We start from the raw sequence: 23141 nt of genomic DNA, 5'->3' as shown, positions 1-23141 counted from the left end.
TTATGATCAGTATCATGATACACTGGTGGTACCAACAAAACTGCAAATGGGGTACCGGAGAGGATACAGGATTTATTCAAGACCTATTTTATACACTTTGGAGGCTTTTCAATTCAGTTACTTTCTATCTTACCTCTTTCAACTTTGAATTACTCACTGCTCCAAATTGAATCCCAATATAATTCTTCCTACTCACAATATGCTGTATTTCAAAGGACAACATTTTCAGCTAAGAAAACTTTAACTAATTTTGATGAATTTAACTGGGATAATTGATGTCTCTTAAGTCTTCTTATCTCTCAATAACAGTATGCCTAAAACTATTTTATTCTTTTTCAGGCATGTACTATCACCCTTTTAAATGATCTTTAAGATCTCTGATCCACATCTTCAATAAAAATCTTTGAAAAGGTAAGCATATTGTGAAATCATAACCCAGTTTTCTCCACCTTCAAAGGTATAACACAGGGCTTCCCTGGTGGCACAGTGGTTAAGAATCCGCCTGCCACTGCAGGGGACATGGATTCGAGCCCTGGTCCGGGAAGATCCCATGTGCCGTGGAGCAACTAAGTCTGTGCGCCACAACTACTGACCCTGCGCTCTAGAGCCCGTGAGCCACACCTACTGAAGCCCGCGTGCTGCAACTACTGAAGCCTGCCTGCCTAGAGCCCGTGCTCTGCAACAAGAGAAGCCACAGCAATGAGAAGCCCATGCACCACAACGAAGAGTAGCCCCCTGCTCCCCGCAGCTAGAGAAAGCCCGAGCGCAGCAACAAAGACCCAACACAGCCAAAAATAAATAAAAATAAATTTATTAAAAAAATAAGATATAATACAGAGACTCATATTAATTAAGCTATAAGTGTCCGAAGCCTAATTAGAAATCCTGGACTCAACATTCTGAAAGATCTTATAATATTAACTTTTAGAAAAAAGGCTAGAAATTAGGGGGACTTTTTCCATTTCCCTTTTAAATGATCTGTGATGCTCTTAGGTTGACTAAATTCGATAATAAATCCCTGATGATATTGAATATGCTCAGTTTTGGATATTTTTCCCATTTACTTAAACAAGATTTTCAGATCATGAAATATTTATTGCAGGCTTATGGGTTACCCTTCGGGTTAATATTGCTCTGAATTCAATTTGAGTTGTGAACATGGAAGGCATTTATATATGTTGAGACAACCACAGTGCAAATATACAAAATATCAAGAAGTATTTAATAACTCATTAAGATATTTAAACCATGAACCACATTCCAAATATAATATTCAAAGTATTTTCTTATTAAGATAGAAACAATTAGTCATTTTTGCCCTGCGCCTGCAGGGCATTGTGTGCCGATTCTAAATCTGTACATAACAAGACGGAGGGAAGCTCTCTCTCTCCCTGCCTTGTGCATGATGTTGCTGAAGTGAACACCAGGAAGGAGCATCTTCATTTCCCCCCGAATCTCCTCAGCCTTCTACCTTTCCTGATACTTTGTCACCCACAAAGGGAAAAAAAAAATGAGATTTGGAGTCAGCAGTTCTAACTTCAAGTCCTGCCTCTAAGTACTGTATCCCTAAAGACATTCTAAGCCTCTGTTTCTCATTTATGAAACCGTGATAAAAATAGTTCTAGGTACCACAAAGGGATGTTAACATGAGAATTAAATACCATAATTCCGGTGAAAGTATTTTTTTTTAATCCTAGAGTTCTATTCAAATGCTAATTTTGTTCTTTCTTTACTTTTTAATCTCTCAGGTTGCCCGTTACTTCACTCTGATCTTTCCCCTTCTTCATCCTTCTTAGCCTCCAGATAACAACTGACTTGGCAAAATTCCTCCCCTCATCCATGACACTGTTCTGTTGCTTGCCTATTATTTCCCTGGGCACTTTTTCTTCATTGTCTCTGCTCCTTTACATTCTTTTTTTTTTTTTTAACATCTTTATTGGAGTATAATTGCTTTACAATGGTGTGTTAGTTTCTGCTTTATAACAAAATGAATCAGTTATACATATACATATGTTCCCATATTTCTTCCCTCTTGCGTCTCCCTCCTTCCCACCCTCCCTATCCCACCTCTCTAGGTGGTCACAAAGCATGAGCTGATCTCCTTGTGCTCTGTGGCTGCTTCCCACTAGCTATCTATTTTACGTTTGGTAGTGTATATATGTCCATGCCACTCTCTCACTTTGTCACAGTTTACCCTTCCTCCTCCCCATATCCTCAAGTCCATTTTCTAGTAGGTCTGTGTCTTTATTCCCGTCTTACCCCTAGGTTCCTCATGACCTTTTTTTTCTTAGATTCCATATATATGTGTTAGCATACAGTATTTGTTTTTCTCTTTCTGACTTTCTTCACTCTGTATGACAGACTCTAGGTCCATCCACCTAACTACAAATAACTCAATTTCGTTTCTTTTTATGGCTGAGTAATATTCTATTGTATATATGTGCCACATCTTCTTTATCCATTCATCCGATGATGGACACTTAGGTTGCTTCCATGTCCTGACAATTGTAAATAGTGCTGCAATGAACGTTGTGGTACATGACTCTTTTTGAATTATGGTTTTCTCAGGGTATATGCCCAGTAGTGGGATTGCTGGGTCGTATGGTAGTTCTACTTGTAGTCACTTCTCAGCCTCTTTCCAATAGACTATACAGACATTTTTAGTTGGCTATTTTGTTGCCTCCTGAACTATAGACAATAATCACTCCTTTTCCATTTAAATACTATGATTTCTCTGGTTCTTCATGTTTACAATACTTGTAAGTATTGTTCTGATTTCTTTGATGTCCCCTATATTTAATCAAGCACTAAGACTTACCAATTTCTATTTTAAATGTCTTCTGGATTTAACTCTTTTTATACAATTTTTTTGACAGCTACCACTTTAATCTTGGACTCTATTGCATAATACCTGGGCTAAAGTTACCTTTTTCCTCCTGTTTATCCTACATGTAGGGGTCAAAATTATTGTTTACTTCAAATACCAATTTTCTGGCATATTGTTTCACTCATCAAAACTTCCAGCAACTTCCTGTTGCCTACTGCATCAAATAAAAACTAAACTTAATGTACGTGAAGATATGAGCTACATGAATACCAAGCCACTTTTGGAGCCCATGTCTTGCTTCTTTTCAAAACAAACTCTGTGTTTTAACCAATAAGAACTCTGAAAAAGGCAGTTTAGAATTAAAACATGTTCACAACTCCACATAATTTTATCATCACAGGCTAAGTATGGTACATTTCCCCCATTAAAAATATAAAACTTTAATTTATAAAGAACATTATCATCATTAAATCAAACCTCCTCCCTCATTTTACAAATAAGGAAAATAAGACCTGAATAAAATTAAGCCGTTTTCTAAAGCCATATCATTACTAAGAGCAGAACTGACACAATCTTAGTTCCTTGGATCCCAAGCTCCATTTTATTTACATCATACTTTTGCTTCTTTGTGAACAAATGTGACATTTATGGTTTAAAATATAAGGAGGTTCTTTGAACCATCCAGTAGAGACATTTCACATGCATATTTAACCTATAAATTTGATAATGTATCACTGTCAAATATACATTAGAAATATAATTCATAAAATTAATTTAAAAAGTGAAGGTGATTCTGCCCATCATCCCAGTCAGTTTGAACATGCCCCAGAGTCACCCTGTCAGGGAAAATGTAATGGATATTCCTTCAGGTAAAAGATGGGAATCCACTGTCCTCTGGGAAAAAACATTACTATTCTACACACTCATTGGTGAGGTAACTTAGCTTTATAAAAAAAGTACCTCTGTGTCCCACTTCCAAACTTACTTTTCCTTTTTCTTCCTAATAATTAGAAAAATACATTTCTTCAGCTATTCTAGCCCATGTAATACAAAAGGCTAGTTTTGACTGGTCTCATCATTCCTCAGCAGATTTGGGTGTCTCACCGCTAAACATATAAATAGTTGAATGTGTAAAATGGTACGGGCTAGAGAGATACGACTTGTTTGTTCAAATAATTAGGACTCTAAATATAAATTCTATTAGAGGGTTGTGATGCAACCTTGCTTGCACTCTAAAACCAGGAAATAATAGAATGGAAGGTGAAGTGAAACTCTTTCCTCTATTAACATCTACATTCTCTTGCTCATGAATTCATAGCGCATTGGGGGAAAGTGTTGAAAATAGCTTCTGACATAAATGACTAAATTGCTAGTGTGCATAAGCTGCTGACACAGGCTCTGGGTTGCTTCCAAACACCTCTATTTCTTCCATTTTCTCCCCACAACCAGAGTCTTCTCTAGAGAATCTTTAGAGCTTTGGAGTCTTCAGGGTTCAAGGAACTATGGGAAATTAAATCATATAAAGAACTCATTTCGGGGACTTCCTTGGTGGCGCAGTGGTTAAGAATCCTCCTGCCAATGCAGGGGACACGGGTTCGATCCCTGGTCCTGGAAGATCCCACATGCCACGGAGCAACTAACCCTGTACACCACAACTACTGAGCCCACGTGCCACAACTAGAGAAAGCCTGCTCGCAGCAACAAAGACCCAATGCAGCCATAAATAAATAAATAAATAAAGAACTCATTTGGAACTTGACATTAAGTTATTAATGCCATGAGTTTGAACATTAAATATTTTAGAAAGTATGAGCAATTTTGTAAGAGTTGATAATGTCAAATGCTGGATATGCCCTTACCCTATAAGAAGGCTGCAAGTGTTCTCTTTTGTTGTTTAGAAGAGCCAGATGCTTGATAAAAAGGCCTGATTGAGTCAGCCTCCATTAAATAAATGCAGGAGAAAAAATTTTAAATATTTAGGAATTTAATCAACTCACTTTTTTACATTCATCTTTTCTTGCCATCTGTCTATGAATATGACATGCACTCATCTAATGGGTCCTTTCACATTTTAGGGAATAAAATATTAAAGTTCCTTTCAAAATAAATGAACTGAAAGATCCACACTACATCATGAAGAAAAACGGCTGTTATGCAGTGGATTTACTAACAGATTTTGCAGTGTAACCCAGGATCGTGGAGTTCCAGTTAGTGGCAGGGTGTTCATTTGTTTGTCTGAAGGCATTTTATTACTGTGAAAGAGACAAACTAGATTTAAAAGGGGGCTATTTAAACAGAATGTGGGTTTCTTATATTGACTACCCTGGCTAAGGTGTGGAGTTTAAGAAAACAGATAATTCAGATATCTTATGCAGACTCACTTTGGTCTTTTTATTTTCTCTTTAAACCAGTAGACTCTAAGGTAGAATGTATAAGAAAACCCAGAGGGCTGAATAAAAATATTAGAATTTCTATATATCTGTCACATTCTTCTCTTTATTTGTATTTATGGGTTTAAGTAGTTGTTTACTATGAAAAATTTCCAAATAGACATAAAAAAAAGTGGAGAGAACAGAACAATAACCCCCATATTTCATTATTTGGATTCAACAGTTATAAAGACTTTGCCACATTTACTTCATCTACCCCTTTTTGTTGTTGAGGAATTTTCAAGCAAATCATATATATTAAAATTTTTTTCTTTATTAAATATTTAAGTAGGTATCAACTCAAATTGAAGACATATGTCTACAACTCCATTAGAACAACTAACAAAATTTAAAATAATTCCTTGGTATAATCTAATATCCAGCCCTAGTCCAATTTCCTTGATGTTTTATTTGAATCAGGATCCAAACCATGTCTCGACATTACATTTGCTTTGTAGGCTTTTTGTCTTGGTTTGTTCTAATCTAGAGCTAACCTGCTCTTTCCTCCCTTTTATTTTTTCCTTTCATGCCATTGACTTGTTGCAGAAACCTGGTCAGTTATTCTGTAGAAAAGCCCAGTTTCTGAGTTTGTGTGTGGCCTTGTGGGGTCATTTAATTTATGTATCTACTCTCCTTCAAGAAGAAGTTAGCTTGTCTAGAGGGTTGATTCAAGGAAAGGTCACTTTCTTTTTTTTTGAGGAATGGTCAAGAATACTACATAGGGAATGTTATATGCTTCCTATTGTATCACTGAATGTTTGGTTGTCCCACTTGTAATGATGTTAAGACTAAATAGTTGCTTCAGGTGATAAACAGACTGATCCCTCCATTGTAAAGTTTCCCATCAACACTTTTTCTGTTTTTTTACCCATTAATAATCATATCCTAAGCCAATTACAAGTTGCAGGATAATGATAATTAGATTTTATTTATTTCTATTATCTTTGCACATTTATTAGCTTGAATTCTATAAGGAAGAACTTTTCCTTGTCAATTAAGGATGTGGTTACGTATGCAAACATAAAGGAAAGCAGGACAAAGCCTTATTATTGACTGCCAAATATCAGAGTAAGAAGAAACTGACTTAGTTCAGATGGTGACCAAAGGGTGGTAACTGTGTCTTTTTTTTTTTTAATTGACTTTCTCTCTCTTTTTGGTGTCTGCATAATTAACACATTAAAAAATATATTCAACATCTTTAAATCAATTACATTCAATATTAAAAAATTTTTTTTGATTCTCAAATTGCCTCTAATTTGGCCAAAGGGAGCCCTTTTATGTTGATTCCTGTGTCTTTTAGACACAACCTCAGTAGCTCTGAGAGTTCTAACTTGCTTTCTGGTACAACAAAATGTCCCACACTCATATATGCCCAACTCTAAACACGGAATCAGATGTTCCTCCAAAGATCCTAAGTCACTGCTAGTGTGGAATGGTATCTAGATCACAGTGTGATCATTTTTATGGGGTTGTAGAATAGATTATATTATTATTCCCAACTACTCATTCCATTCCCACTTATTATTGCATGATTTCCAGGGCATCCTGGCAGGCAGAATACACTCCCCTACCCCAGTTCCAGGTCTGGCCATGTGACATGCTTTGACCAATGGACATCCATCATGTTAAGTGGATGCTTTCAGAGCTGTTGCATGATTTAGCTCTGCCTCCTGCCTTTGCCCTTGGCCACAAGGACTGTCTCTCCCAAATAGGGGCAGCTCTTTCAGCCTGGGGCCTGGAATGAGACATGTAGAGCAGAGATTTTGCAGCTGACCTGGAGCCACCAAAACTGAAAAGCAGCAAAAATGATGCATATAGTTGCAAACTACTGAGATTTGGGGGTTTTTTGTTACTTCATAAAAGCTGACTGATACAGGTTGTGATTTCACCTAGGGCTTTTTAGTGGACAGACACAGAAAATGTGTCGTTCTTTTTTTTTTTTGTATTTTTCTTTTTCTTTCATTTTTTAAAATTTAAGTATAGTTGATTTATAATGTTAGTTAGTTTCAGGTATACAGCAAGGTGATTCAGTTACTGTATATATATATACATGTATATGTTTATGTATATATATATTCTTTTTCAGATTCTTGCATCTGAAAAAAGCATCATGAGTTCATAGTGATTTTTCAAATCAAATATAACATTATAGGGCTTTAACTTACCTTTTTAAAAAACATTATACATGTATCTCTTTTTTCCTACAATGAAAATCTTTATCTTTCTATATCGATATAATTACTGATTTGAATTGTCCTGTAATACAAAGTAGTTTCAAAAGAACAAAACCACTATTTTAAATTACTTTAGTTTACAAAGTATTTGTAGCTTTATTCATCCCTAAAGTATATTCTACTATTCAGGGGAATATTATTTTCTAAGCTCAGACTGGAGCTTCTTTCCTCTATGTGGTTATATCACTGATTTGATATACAGTAGGTCCATCTCTTTCCATCTGTTTTCAATTTTCACAGATGGATGCTTTAATGAATTTTATCTTTTAAATACAACCTTTAAGTTTTCAAAATCAAATCTATGTAATAAGTTATTAAGAGAAATCTGTTCTATTCCTGTCTCTTCTACCCATTGTGAATAGCTTTCTTGTAACTTCCCAGCATTTCTTTCTTATGAAAAATGTAGCATGTGAAGCTATACAGTTCTGTACCTTGCTTTTTTTCACTTACTATATCCATACATGGAGACTGCCCTCATTCCTTTTCATTACTACATTGCACACCATTTTATTTATTCAGCCAACCCCCTACTGATGGGTATTTGATTGTTTTCAGTCTTTTTTTAATAAATAATTTTGAAATAAATAATATTATGCATGAATCATGTCCTGTTTTATATGGCTCTGGAACAGGCTCCCAGTAGTGGGGTGGATGAGTCAGAGGGTAGATATGTAATTCTTCTACACATTGCTGAATTCCACTCCAGAGCAGACACCTCATTACACTGCCCATCAAGAGTGTGTGAAAGAGCCTATTTCCATACAACCTCAGTAAAGGAACATGCAAATGAGTTATATGTTTTTGCTAATCTGGTAGGCAAGAGATGCCGACTTTGTGAAGGTTTAATAATTTACATTTCAAGTTATGTTGAGCAGAGCTTCATACTTATCAGTTGTTTTTTTTTTTTTTGGCCGCGCAGCTTGTGGGATCTTAGTTCCCTGACCAGGGATTGAACCCGGGAGCCTTGGCAGTGAAAGCAAGGAGTCCTATCACTAGACGGCCAGTGAATTCCCAAGAGCTTCATACTTGAAGAATCATTTGAATTTTTCTTCTGGGAACTCTCTGGGGTTTGCTTGTGTGTGTGTGTGCGTGTGTGTTGGCATGCCCATGTGCCATTTTTCTATTTTGTTCTTTATATTTTTATTCTCTTTCCATTTTTATGGGCTCTTTGTTATATCAGTGATAATACTCTTTGGTTGAGGATTAAACTGCAAATATATTTTCCCAATTAGACATTTATCTTTTGATTTGTGTACAGTGTTTTATTTTTTTCATGCAGATGCTCTTTGGATATATAGTCCAATTCATAGAAGAACATACCATGCTTTGTTCTGTTTTGTTTTGTTTGTTTTGTTTTGTTTGTGGGCAATGGTCTTATTTATTTGCTTACTTACTTACATTTCGATCTCTGATTCATTTGGACTTTATCCCTATGTACACTATCAGGTTCAGATCCAATTTACCTGAAATCACTGCACAACTGTTGTAACAATATTTAATAAGAATTCTCAATGGTTTGAGATGCTACCATTTTATATGTAGATAAATAAACAGATAGATAAATACAGACATATAGAAAGGTAGGTTTAGATAGATAGATCTTTATTTTTATCCCTATCTATCCTAAATTTATAAATGAACTTGAACCAATTTCTGGACTTTATATTCTGTTCCATCGGTCTGTCAGTCTCTTCATGTACCAGTCCCACAGTGTTTTAATTACAGAGGCTTTATCAAATTCTGTAATATAGGGCTACCACCACTTCATTTCTGCCCAAAGGTATTAGTGTTTGCATCTAGTATAATATTTATTTTATGTATATTTTATAATTAATGTAATATATTGATACAAAAATACATGTATATAATTTATAACCAAAAACTTATGTTGGAGCATATGCTCTTTAAAAAAAAAAAAAAGTAGAATATGGAAGCAAAAAAAAGTTTGAGGACCAGTGCTCCAGACAGTGATTTTTTTTAATATTCCAGCATCCTCAGACAGACTTTTGGGGGGAGTAGCACAACAGAGCTGAGATTCTTAAGATGTATCTAATCTTGGCATTTGTCTAATGCTGAACTATGTGATGGTACCCTTGGACTGAGATGATGAGTCACCGGGATTCTGAGGAAATTTTTTCAGTGCTAATGAGGAGATCCCACAAGAAAATGTTACTGGACAAGAATGCCTAGGAAAACCATCTTTGGTTTGGAAATAAAGATCACTTTATCAGGCCCTGTCCCCTCATCTTTCTTAATACACTTTTGACTATTGTGGGACATGAATTGCTATAATATCAACTGAGTGGCAAAGGGATTGAAACTTGAGGGGAAAATCTGGAATCCCTTGTTCCAGAGAGTACTTTTAAAACTCTGTGGGAATTCCCTAGCAGTCCAGTGGTTAGGACTCTACGGTCTCATTGCAAAGGGCCTGAGTTCAATCCCTGGTCGGGAACTAAAAAATTCCACAAGCTGCAAGGTGCAGAAAACAAAACCAACCAACCAAATAAACAAACAAAAAAACCTCGGTAACATCCTATGTTGTGTTTTATCTCAGGCAATTTGTGAGGAGGTATTGTTTAATTCATCTGAGTTTATAATCAATGTTTGTCAATTCAAGAGAAGCTTATGGGGCTTCCCTGGTGGCGCAGTGGTTGAGGGTCCGCCTGCCGATGAAGGGGATACGGGTTCGTGCCCCGGTCCGGGAAGATCCCACATGCCTCGGAGCGGCTAGGCCCGTGAGCCGTGGACGCTAAGCCTGCGCGTCCGGAGCCTGTTGCTCCGCAACGGGAGAGGCCACAACAGTGAGAGGCCCGCATACCGCAAAAAAAAAAAAAAAAAAAAAAAAAAAAAAAAAAAAAGAGAAGCTTATGTGTTTTTATGATGCAAGGAGGCATCCAGCCATCGGCACCTGTTTAAGGCAGCTCTGTCTTTATACTTCCCAGTAACTCAAACGAAGTCTCAGTTAACAAGCAAGGAGGGAGTTCGAGGAGGAGTAAAATCATACATTCATTAAAGACCATGAATTTTACATGTCTCCTGGGATTTTTATTACTAAAAAGTTATGTAATTTTATGAAGCTAAGAGGCAAATAAACAAACATTTAAACTCTGAGTTACTTACTTTTATTTAACTAATTATTAAAGACCCACTATGTGCCAAGCACCACGTTAGGTGCTGGGGACACAAAGATGTGTTGTCTCTGCCCTCAGCGAACTCATAATCCAGATGCATGTGTAAAATGATAACTGTACAGCCCAATTAAGTGCCGTAAGAGAACCAGGAACATGCCAAGAGCACCAAGGTTATAATAAGCAGTAGACTTTAGCTTTGAAAAATGGATGACTTGGAAAGACTTAAAAGAAGAGGTAAGGGATTTTGGACTTAGACCTTCAGAGAGGACTTGAGTTTGGCAACATGGAAAACATTTGAACAAGGACAACAACAACAGTAGAAGAGATGGAAGCTGGGAGGAGAAACATTGTGTCTAGATAAAATGGCATAGAGGTTCACTCCCTTACACACACACACACACACACAGGGCACAAACACAAAAGAATCTGAATTCTTCTGGTACCAAAAGCATTATATGGGGTCATAGTACAATGATACCATAGCTCCAATCAGTTTATGTAAAACTTTTATATATTTTATGGCAGAGCTCACTGTGTTTAGATTATTGGATTAAATAATAATAACCAGTAATTAAATTATTGGATTGAATAGATCAGTGTTTATTTACATTTGAGTCATTGTTTATTTCATTATATCCATTCTACTTCTGATTAGAATCCATCTATTTTAAAGTGACTCTAGAGCATTTTTTTGAAACATAAACACAATTCTCTCTTTTCAAATTTAGCACTTTCCCAGTAGCTCAACGTGTTCCAATTTTATTCATGGTCATTACTTCTTTCCTCTCCTTTAAAAATAGCAGCAGCTTGCACTTGTCTGTAAATCCTAGCTGGTGCTGCTGTCTCTGTCCTCTCTGGCCCTTACTCTCTTCTCCTTTGGATTTTTTCACTGGGTCTAGGTTGGAATTTTTCTCTTTCTAGTTTTGATCACTGGTTTGGGAGTTTATTTCCCTCTGTTTTGTTATAGCACTTGGTTTCACTACTTATATTTAGTGGTTTTAACTAGAAGATAGTCCCTACTGCATCTTGGCATAGGGTTTTAAAAAGGCATCTTCAAGATGTTATCATGAGTCCTGTTTGGTGACCCAGCTTTGGGTTGTGGCTTTAGTTACTGGTAAAAATAGATACTTTGTAGGAAAGCACAGAATATTATACACAATATGATTTGATCTGTTGGAAGGTGCAGAACATTAAGCACAGTAATTTTGATTTTTATTTTTAAAGAAACTATACAGGTACGTTCATATATGCTGGAACTACATTCCCCACCCCCCACAATTTTTCTGGAATCACATGCAAGAAACTTAAGAGCGGACTACTTCATTGATGAGGAAGTGGAGAAAAGGGAACCCTTATACACTATTGGTAAGAATGTAAATTGGTGCAACCACTGTGAAAAACAGCATGGGGGTTCCTCAAAAACCTAAAATCAGAGCTACCATATGACGCAGCAATTTCAGGGCATATATCTGAAGAAAACAAAAACACTAATTCAAAAAGATACATGCACCCCAATGTTCATAGCAGCATTATTTACAGTAGCCAAGATATCAAAGCAACCTAAGTGTCTGTCAACAGTTGAATGGATAAAGAAGATGTCTCATACACACACACACACACACACACAAACACAAACACAATGCAATATTACTCAGCCATAAGAAGAGAATGAAAATTTGTCATTTGCAACAACATGGGTGGACTTGGAGGGTATTATGCTTAGTGAAATAAATCAGAGAAAGACAAATACTGTATAATATCACTTATATGTGGAATCTAAAAAATAAAACAAACTAGTGAATATAACAAAAAAGAAACAGACTCACAGGTATAGAGGACAAACTAGTGGCTATGAGTGGAGGGAGTGAGGGAAAGGGACAACATAGGGGTAGGAGATTAAGAGGTACAACCTACTATGCATAAGGTAAACAAGCTACAAGGATATATTGTACAGCACAGGGAATATAACAAATATTGTATAATAATTATAAACGGAGTATAATCTTTAAAAATTGTGAATGTTGTATATCTGAAACTTATATAATATTGTACATTAACTATACCTCAACTAAACAATCAGATTAAAAGGGTGGGAGTGGAATAAAAACCAGGAGGACTGTAAAGGAGACAGTTCTCATTTGATAACTTTTCTGTGATGTTTGAATTCACCATATACATAAATTATGCTAGTTGAACATGTAAATAGATGCATTTAACAGTGATCTATTTTTGTCTTTGATCATGTCCATCGTAAAGTATTGAGCAAGTTTTCATAGTGTGAGAAAATCTAAAACTGAAAACAGCAGGTGACTGTTTTGACAAGATGTGAGCCAGCAAACCGGAAACACCTTGCATAAAGAAGAGAGACCAGCTAGGCTTCTTCACTCTGTACAAATATAAAGACAAATTTGTCCCAAAATGTCCCTGTGAGGCACTTTGAAAACTAAAACAAAATAGAAAATCCAACGAAACAAATAAAATCTTGAGTCCAATGACATGAGAGAGAGAGAAAGACAAGACTCTTTAGTTAAGGACTAAAACTCATGTCAGTTATACTCACGTGGATGCTTGCTCAGGGCTTTTGGAGCCCAGACAGTGGAAAGCTAAGAGAGTAGCTCTTTTTCTTTTTTAAATCATTCAAGAGCACTTTATTTACTCACATAGAGTCCCCTCTTGTACGTTTCCCCACTTCCAGTTTCTAGAAGGAAATATTTGACATTTTTCTCCACAAAGTTTCTTTCCCAGTGGGCTGTTAGCAATGTCAACAACAGCAGTAGGAGATCCTCTGAAGATCTGGAGAACGCAGTTGAACAGGCATGAATGACCCATTTACTTAGAGTAAAATGAAGTGTTTACCTCTATTTTCAGCAGTTTTAGAGAATTTCTGGGAGGAAAATTATGGTTTAAGCAGTACTCGGCGAATTCTGTCCCTTAGAACATTATACAGTTCTTTGGTTGTACTTCGGGAACCGTTCAAAATTGTTTCCGAAAAATATATTTTTTAAATTATTATTTTTTTATTGAAGTATAGTTGACTTACATTGTTGTGTTAGTTTCAGGTATACAACAAAGTGTATATATATATATATATATATATTCTTTTTCAGATTCTTTTCCATTATAGGTTATTATAAGATATTGAATATAGTTCCCTGTGCTACATGGTAGGTCCTTGCTGTTTATCTATTTTATATATAGTAGTGTGAATCTATTAATCCCAAACTCCTAATTTATCCCTCCTCGCCTTTCCTTTTTAGTAACCATAAGTTTGTTTTCTATGTCTGTAAGTCTATTTCTGTTTTGGAAATAAGTTCATTTTAGAGTCCACATATAAGTGATATTATATGCTATATATATTTCTCTGTCTGACTTACTGCATTATTTCATTCTTTTTATGGCTGAGTAATGTTCCACTGTATATATTTACCACATCTTCTTTATCCATTCATCTATCAATGGACATTTAGGTTGCTTCCATGTCTTGGCTATTGTAAACAGAGCTGCAATGAACACTGGGGTCCCTGTATCTTTTCAAATTAGAGTTTTTGTCTTTTCCGGATCTGTGCCCAGGAATGGGATTGTTGGATCATATGGTAAGTCTATGTTTCATTTTTTAAGGAACCTCCATACTGTTTCCATAGTGACTGCACCAATTTACATTCCCATCAACAGTGTAGGAGGGCTCCCTTTAAGAGAGCAGCTCTTGACCTACTTCACAGGACTAGGTCCAGGACAGCATTTTGCTTCTCTCCTCATAAAACACAAGAACAATTCAAACTGCAGAACACTGCTGACCCACTCATTGGTTTGAAGATCCTGAGTAGGGTTCTGTGGGCCTGTCAGCAGGCATTCATTTGTGCACACACATCCTCTCTCTCTCTCTCTCTCATGCACACACTCATACCCTTAGTAACATAGAAGGCCACTCTTCTTCCTATCACAACTAATCACTAATCAAATCACCCTCCAAAGGGTGGCAACTTGGTGAAACTCTAAAAACAGTTAAAACAATACTGATGGAAGACAAACTCAGGTATTGGAAAAGAGAACAACACTAAAAGAAGAGAAATAGTAACCCAAAGAGCTACTGTTTCACGTTTATATGCTGGGAGCTGAACAGAAGTTGGAAACACCTGCAGTATACATGATTTTTTTAAAAATTCCTTAAAAATCAAAGAACAACTTTTCTTAAATACCTGATTAATTAACTACATTTCAAATAATAAAACAATTTTCTGTGGGTATATGTATATGTTTAATGATATATGTTTGTGTATGTATATATTTCAGTAAACTATATAAAAGACAAACTTAGGAAGTAATTGCCTGGACCACTCCAATCGCTGGTCTCCCCACTTCCAACTTCCCACCTACCCATTCTGCCCATTCTCTATCCTCCATCTACTGTGTTCTCTCTCTCTTTTTTTTTTTTTTTTTTGTGGTACGCAGGCCTCTCACTGTTGTGGCCTCTCCCGTTGCGGAGCACAGGCTCCGGACGCGCAGGCTCAGTGGCCATCGCTCACGGGCCCAGCCGCTCCACGGCATGTGGGATCTTCCCGGACCGGGGCACGAACCCGTGTCCCCCGCATCGGCAGGCAGACTCTCAACCACTGCTCCACCAGGGAAGCCCCTGTGTTCTCTTTTTGAAATGCAAATCTGACTGATATTCAGTGTTTAAAAGTCTTCAATGGCTTCTCCTTACTTTAGGATAAAATCAAAATCCTAATTGTGTCTCACAAAGCCCTCCACCGCCTGGCTGCTGCCTCTCACCCTCCCCTGCTCTCCATACTCTGGCCTTAAAGAACTTATTTTATTCCTTCACCCTCTTCCTGAACGCTCTCCCCCAAGGACATCTGTGCATGCTGTTGGCACCATCAGAAATGGTCTCCCTCATCTTCTTTACCTGGTTACGAGTAAAATCTTTTCATAGATAGACAGATAGAGATGTATGTGTGTGTATTCTGTGGTAAAACTTTAAAAAACACATTCTAAAAAAATTCTTTTTTTAACATTTTAAAGTTTTTAATCTAACATTTTAGTTATTTTATTTTATTTTACTTTTTGGCCATGCTGCGCGGCTTGTGGGGTCTTAATTCCCGACCAGGGATTGAACCAGTGCTCACTGCAGTGGAAGCGTGGAGTCCTAACCATTAGACCGCCAGGGAATTCCCTAAAATAAACTCTTAAAATAATAAAAGTAAATAAAACAGGCTGTTTAAACTAGTACAGTACTTATGAAACAGCCTATTCTTCGTCTATGACTCTCAAAAATGTCAGAAATCCATTATAAGTGATAATATGAATGTTTAACTTCATTGCCCCCAAATTTTAACAACAATAACACAACAGTTTTTTAAGTGCTTTATACATGTGAACACATTTCTTTCTCCCTAAACCTCTATGAGTTAAGTACTGTTATTGGGATTATCACCATTACAGATGGGTCAACTAACCCACACAAAAGTCAAATAACTTGTACAAGGCCACAGAGCTAGTAAGTGAGCAGAGTTCAGCATCAGAGTACGTGCTCTTTACCACTACACTATGCCATCAGAAATACAGCTCAAAAAATGCAAATCTATAACACTATGAAGTATAATTTAAAGGGAAGAGTTATGGTTGCTCCATAGGCTCTAGAATGTTCTTGGCCACAACACTGATTACACACATCCTAATTTTGGTTGCTGTGGTAGGCAAAATAATGTCCCCCCACCAAGGTGTCCACATCCTAATTCCAGGAACCTATAAATACGTTACCTTACAGGGTAAATAGGAAATAAGGTTGTAGATGGAATTAAAGTCGCTAACCAGCTGATCTTGAAATGAGTAGATTATTCTGGATTACCCAGGTGAGCCTGATGTAATTTTAAGGGTCCTTATAAGTGGAAGAGGGAGGCAGAAGAGAGAGAACCAGAGATATGGCAGCCTGGCATCGCTGGCTTTGCATCTGGAGGAATGGGGCCATGGCTGGCCTCTAGAAGCTGGAAAACACATGGAAACAGATTATCTCCTAGACCCTCCAGAAGGAACACTGCCCTTTCCATGCCTCGATTTTAGCCCAGTGAGACCCATTTCACACTTCTGACCTCTAGAAATTTAAGATAATAAATTTGTGCTGCATTAAATTTATCGTAATTTGTTACTGCGACAATAGGAAACTAATACAGTTGGGCTTTTTTTTTCTGAATTCTGACCTCAGTAACACCTTCCAAGAAAGTAGTGCCTAGTGTTAAGTTTTCTTTTTCTTCTTTTGCCAAAGAAAGCACTTGACCCAGGTTCTGACTCACCCTCATCTTCCTCGAAACATCAATCTGGGGGGCTTCCCTGTTGGCGCAGTGGTTAAGAATCCGCCTGCCAGTGCAGGGGACAGGGGTTTGAGCCCTGGTCTGGGAAAATCCCACATGCCACGGAGCAGCTAAGCCCGTGAGACACAACTACTGAGCCTGCTCTCTAGAGCCCACAAGCCACAAGTACTGAAGTCCGCGCTCCTAGAGCCCGTGCTCCGCAACAAGAGAAGCCACTGCAGTGAGAAGCCCGCGCACCACAACGAAGAGTAGCCCCTGCTCAACGCAACTAGAGAAAGCCCGCGCCCAGCATCAAAGACCCATCCAAAAATAAAATAAATAAATTTATTTTAAAAAAACATCAATCTGGCAATACAGGTAGCCTGGAGTATCGGCTCAGCAGTGGTGTCACTACATTGTTATGGGATGTAAAGAAATGTTATTTTAAACAATGGCTTTTACAGATTTCTGCTGGTCTGACTTTAACAAACACAGTGGCTCTTGCTTCTATGGTCTAATACATCTTCTCCACCCACTGGAGGCCCACTGGAGGAAGACAGTGTGATAGAAACCATGGGCAGAGCAAATGTGTGTAAATTCACATGGGCTTCTCTCACTGAACTGCTCATGTGGAGGGGTAAATGAGTGTCCTCAGCCATAGGGAACTCACTGTTCTCTTTATGCTGATATTTTTGCTTTTGACATCTTCCTTTTTAATGTCATGTCTGTTACTGTCTTAAAATGATTATCAGGTCTACCAGCAAGCACAATTTGACCTTTGCATTCATCTTGACTCTGTCAAGATGGAACCAGTTCTCTTCAGCAAGTTGATGATGATGCTTTGCTCTTAACAATGTTGACAGAGGGCAGAATTTTCCTGGCACCGGTTTCCTGAAGTGCTGTTTTGGGTCAATTCCATCATAGAGGCAGAATCTTGTAATTTTTCAGAAGATCCAAACCTCTCTCCCCCTCCACGGTCCTTGTCAGTTGATGAGAGGTGACAAACTCAGGCCAAGTTGCCTGGCTAGGGTTCCAGTCTAGATCTGAGGACCGGCTGCCACCAGCTGTGTATTGCCAAGAACAGCACGCTGCTCTCGTTCACATTCAACTCCTTTTCTTAGGTGTTACCTCAGAGAAATCTGACATCTCACCTACATAGAATAAGTTAGGGCTTCATGATTTATAATATAATCATTAACTCTATCCAGACATTTCTTCCACCCACTCCACCTTATCCCCTTCCCCTTCGACAGGTGTATATTTACCCGTACTGTTAACCAAGCACTTTGCTCAGCACTGGACATACAGTAGTGAGCAAACATCAAGAAATTTCTTCCCACATGGAGCTTCTATTTTAGTGGGAAAGAAAAATATAATTCAACTAAACACACAAATAAATGTCCATCTATCAACAGGTACACTGAAATCATAATTTAAATAACAACAACAAAAAGCAATCCTCCTGACTACCAAAAAGAAACAAAGAATATTGACAGATAGAAGTAAAAGGAAAGAATGGGAATAAGCATGATATTATACATATTAGGATTGAGACAAAAGAGTGGTACAGTCGTATTTGAGATGAATATCAAGAAGATGAGTATCTAATTAGAGCATAAGGAATCCACTGTCTTTTCTTGAATGAAGATGGCAAAAAGAGTTAAGTGCTCAGAAAAATGAGAGGAGTGAAGGCCAGCTATCTATGCAACAAAGTCTCTGATCTTCAAATCCCAGTTCCACCTCTTTCCAGCCTAGATAAGTGAGCTTAGACAAGTAACTTAGCTTTCCTGAGCCTTAGGGTCCCTACCTGTAAGTTGAAGATATGTTCTATCTCATGCTTTTGTTGAGAACTTAAAAAGAGAAAACATACAGGAAAGTCCTAGGAGCAGTGTGATACATAGGTAAGCCTTCCGTACAGTTTTTGGATCTGAACGTGAAACCTGAGTGGATAAATAAAAAATAGGACGGTGGGGTGAAACTTAGCCTCGAAGAACATTCTTGTTTTTTCAACAATACCCTAAAAGCAATGAATGTACCTAGTGCCCAGATCTTGGTTTCTAATACCATTCTCCAATCAAAGGAACCAGGGCTCCTTGGAGCAGTGGCTGATTCTGGAACTGGACCAGAAAATATACAGGATCAGCCTAGAGCATTTTGTGGGACCAGAAAGTAAGGAAGTGTTAAAAACAAACAAACAAACAAACACACATATATACACAATGATGGGGGGATGTCAAAGGGACACAGGAACCAATTTTAAGAACTCCCAATGGCCAAAGCTGGACAATCTAAAATAAATAAAATAGAACTGGACTGTAATCCAAAGTGCAAAATAAATATTGATGAGCTTATACTGATATAAAAAAAATAGATGAATGAATGAATGGAGTGGGGGGAGAGACATCTCTCAAGCAGAGAAATTCCAAGTAATTTATGGAGCTACTCCACTCTCAAGGAGGTGGAGTATAACTCTTCTTCCTTAAGTGTGGGTTGTACATAGTGATTTCCTTCCAAAAAATACAGTATGGAAAGTGGGGGGGAAGGTAACCCATGGAGATACCTGGCATACACTACCCAACCAGGTGATAAAGATTAACATCAACAGTGATAAGTCATGGTCACAGTATGTACCCTTGATATGATGTGATGAAAATGATACTTCACCTCGGAGATCTCCCTCCAGAAAAACCATAAACCCAGTCCAGTCATGAGAAAAATATCAGAGAAATACCAACTGAGGGACATTCTACAAAATCTTTCGCCAATACACCTCAAACCTGTCAAGGTAATAACAAAACAAGGGAAGTCTGAGAAACTGTCACAGCTAAGAGGAGCCTAAGGATACATACAGGATTACTAAATGTACTGTGGTGTCTTGGATGGGATCCTGGAGCAGAAAAGAACATCAGGGAAGAATGAAGGAAATCTGAATAAGGTATGGACTTCAGTTAATAATAATGTATTGGTATTAGTTCATTAATTGTGACAAATGTATCACACTAATGTAAAATATTAATAATAGGGGAAAGTGGGTGAGGTGTATATGGGAACTCTCTATGCCATCTTTGCAATTTTTCTTTAAGTCTAAACTGTTATAAAATTTTTAAAAAGCAAATAAAACATTCCTGCAATACCAGGCCTTTTGGCATTCCAGGAACAATACAGAAAAGATCCCTGCACACTTCCAAATTAATCCCCTGTAGAAGTCAGGGTTAGGAGGACCAAAGTGTTAGCTTTACCCAAAGCTTGAAAAAGCGCTTATTCTGCCTATTCATCTAAGCCTGTGTTTGCCTCTGGGTTATTCTTGGCTACAGTTTCAAACTCAGGGTGTATTGTTTCTATTTTGATTACTGTATAGGAATACCAGAGTAAAATAATTTTCTCTGTTTTTAATTAGTGATAATTCTACACTAAAGTCAGTCCTTTTTATTTCAAGTTTAAGACTGTCAGTGAAATACATAACTTTCCCAGTAGTTTTGTTACAATTCCTCCAGTCTGCCTCTTTGTTGCCTTTCGGCATTAGTGATTTTTTTTTGTCTGTGTGTTCAACATGATACCAATTGATATGTCAAAATTGCGTAATGGTTTTTTATTGTGAAGCCTTGACTTCTTGGTTTGATTTCCTATAATATAGGTCAGCACATGCCCCCTTCACTGAGACAACTTGCACCTTCTTTCCCCACTCAGGGACAAAAACTCGCACGACGTTGAGCTGAGCAATACTCGCTTAGGCAATGAGAGCTCGAGAAAGAGTCATTGTTTTATGCTATTAGACACGCAACCTGCAGGTTATTTTAAGTATTATATTACCAGAACTTGAATAGCAACAACAATAATGCATTCTATTAAAAATAAATAAAAGGAAAGTAAAGAGAAAAAAGAAAAAAAGGAAAAACGAAAGAAAAACTTCGTTTCTTAAGTGTGCTAAAGGTCTATTGTAATCTCCTCCATTTTTTCTAAAACGTTAACGCGAGGAAAGCAAAATAACAGGAAACATTCCCAGGATTTTAAATCTTATGAGCCCAGAAGCCGTGAAAATCCTGTTTAGAACCATCCCGTGAAGTTGGCTTTGGGACGTCTCGCGCTACTGCATCAGAGCTTCTGTATCTTTCTAACAATCATCCCCGTTGCATCAGAGCTTCTGTATCTTTCTAACAATCATCCCGTTGGACGTCCCCTGAGGACACAGCAGCTGGCTGGAGCGCCCAGACCAGACTCCTCGAACTGAATGTAGATGTGCAGGTGGAGAGGATACAAGTAATTCTGGCTCAGCAGCCAGGAATTCCCTCCCACCCCGCGTCCCAAAAGTGCACTGCATAGTAGCGGCACGATTGGGACCCTCAAAAGCCAAGACAATTCTAATGGTGCCCCCCGCTCTAGTGCTAAGAGTGTGGCCGGCGCCTGCCTCCGGGTGATGCCATCTTGGGATCTTAGCATCCTCTAAGGAGTTAGTGAGTTTTGCATGCTATTCACGTCTCCGTGTCTTTGAAAACTCAACCCAACTTTGCAAGAAGATGAGAACCTGCTGGCGTGGACCCTTAACTTTCTCTAACTAGAACTGACAAAATCAGATGCGATTTACACGAAACCGAAGACCTCCGGTCCCCCGCCGCAGACGGCACCCCCGAATTCTGGGCTCGCTGGGTGTCAAGTCAGCTGCCCCACGGCAGACCCTCCGTCCGGGGCCCCAGAGAAAGCCCTCCGCCAGCGCCGAGCGTAGTAGGGGCTGGAGGTTTGGGGGAGCTGGTCTCAGCAGGAGTGGGTGGGAGGGTGGCGGTACCCCAGCAACTTACAGTCCAGGGCGACCACCAGGTAGCGCAGCAGCAACAGGAGGAGGCGGTGGCGGCTCCTCCTCGCCATCTTCGCGGGGTCGGGAGCTGCCGGCTCCTCGGACGCCGAGGGTCCCGGCGGCGGGAGCGCGGGAGCGCGGGAGGCAGCCCGGTGGCGGGGGGGGGGCACTGAACTTCTCGGGGTGGGAGAGGAGAGACTCGTGCAGGGGAGGGGAGGGGCGGGGCCTGATGGCTTGTCAGTTTCCCCCTTCCAGGGGCGTCTTCTTAGCCGGCTGCCTAGAGGCGGGTCTGACCTAACCGAGGGCCTGGGGGGGTCTGGACAGTTCTTTTTTTTGGGGGGGGGGGCGTGTGGGGAGGTTGGGACGGGGCGGGCCGAGGAAGCCGGACGAGGTGTCGGCTGGGTCCTAATGAGGGGGCGGAGGAGGCGACGGGCGGAAGGGAAGCCCTGGCAGGGCGGGCGGCCCCCGCCCCCGCGCCGCCGGGATTGATCGGCTTTGTGTCTGGTCCTGCGCGGGGCTGCCAGCTGTCCCCCAGGGCGAGGAGCCCGGGCGCGGGAGGCGCTGGCCGCAGGGCTTGGGGGTGGGGCTCGGAGGAGGGGAGACTGCGCCTGCCTTGCTCTGACTCCTCTCTTCCCCTCCTTGGCACAAAACTTCTTTGGGGGTTTTCAGCCTAAGGGTGGAGATCTTTGGAAAATTTCTGGCCAACCCGCGAACCTGCGAGGGAGGCGCTCCGGGGAGATGGGGTTTGCCGGCTCCGCCTTGGAGGCGAAGAGGGGGAAAAAAAAGCAATCAAGACTCGAGCTGGAAGGCAGGACTCAGATTTTAGCAATCGCCTTGGCCTCTTCTCGGTGTAAGCTTTCTGCTTCTTTGGAGAGTTGAGGTGTGTTTTGTGTTCTTTGCTTTTCACGTGTCAGAGTTAGAAGTTCATCTAACGGTGTGAAATATTTATCATGTTTCTTTCCAGTTATATAACTGCCGCCTGTGGAGTTTTCCACATGTTAAAACTCTACAGCTGCCCTTTGTCAGGTTTATTTTTGGTCTACAGTGCTTTTAAAAGCGAAACCCATTATGAATTCTCTGTTGCGTGCTTTAAAATTGACCCGCACTTACAGTGCACACAGTGCAAGGGCTAAACAGGCAATTTTTATATTTACTCCTAGGGACCGAAAATGTCTGCTGCATTCAACAGTACTGACAGGTCTGGAAAAAGACCAGTCCCAAAAGAAGAAATAGTTATACGTTTGTTTTTTTTTTTAACGTAGAATAATGGTTAAAGTTCTGTGTAGAAGACAGTTGATTTAGTGGTGTGCACACGAAGAATTTAGTTAGCTCAGTGGACAAAGGCAACCAGAGTTCAGATATGCAGAGCTGTGAGGAATGAGCATCCCTGCTGTTTCCTTGGTGACAGTGATGGAAGCTTAGTATCCATGGCGGCAGAGGGGCAGAG

At 39.2% G+C, this 23141-nt stretch overlaps 1 protein-coding gene across 2 annotated transcripts in view; it reads right to left on the bottom strand.

Moving 5' to 3' along the window:
* JAM2 (junctional adhesion molecule 2) overlaps positions 1–21780 on the bottom strand; it is a gene marked incomplete at its 5' end in the record, with an annotated part of 67194 nt that extends 45414 nt beyond the window's left edge. Inside the window, one exon of one of the 2 annotated variants that reach the window (XM_079705590.1) lies at positions 21699–21780. In XM_079705590.1, the coding sequence (XP_079561716.1) occupies positions 21699–21765 (67 nt within the window). The remainder of the gene's footprint in view (positions 1–21698) is intronic. The other variant, XM_079705589.1, reaches the window with a different exon arrangement.
* Between the last annotated feature and the right edge of the window lie 1361 nt (positions 21781–23141).

This window comes from Hyperoodon ampullatus (genome assembly GCF_949752795.1).
Source record: "Hyperoodon ampullatus genome assembly, chromosome: 5".
Classification (NCBI taxonomy): Eukaryota; Metazoa; Chordata; class Mammalia; order Artiodactyla; family Ziphiidae; genus Hyperoodon; species Hyperoodon ampullatus.
The sequence above is the reverse complement of the archived record's forward strand: the minus strand, read 5'-3'. Positions and strand labels throughout refer to the sequence as shown.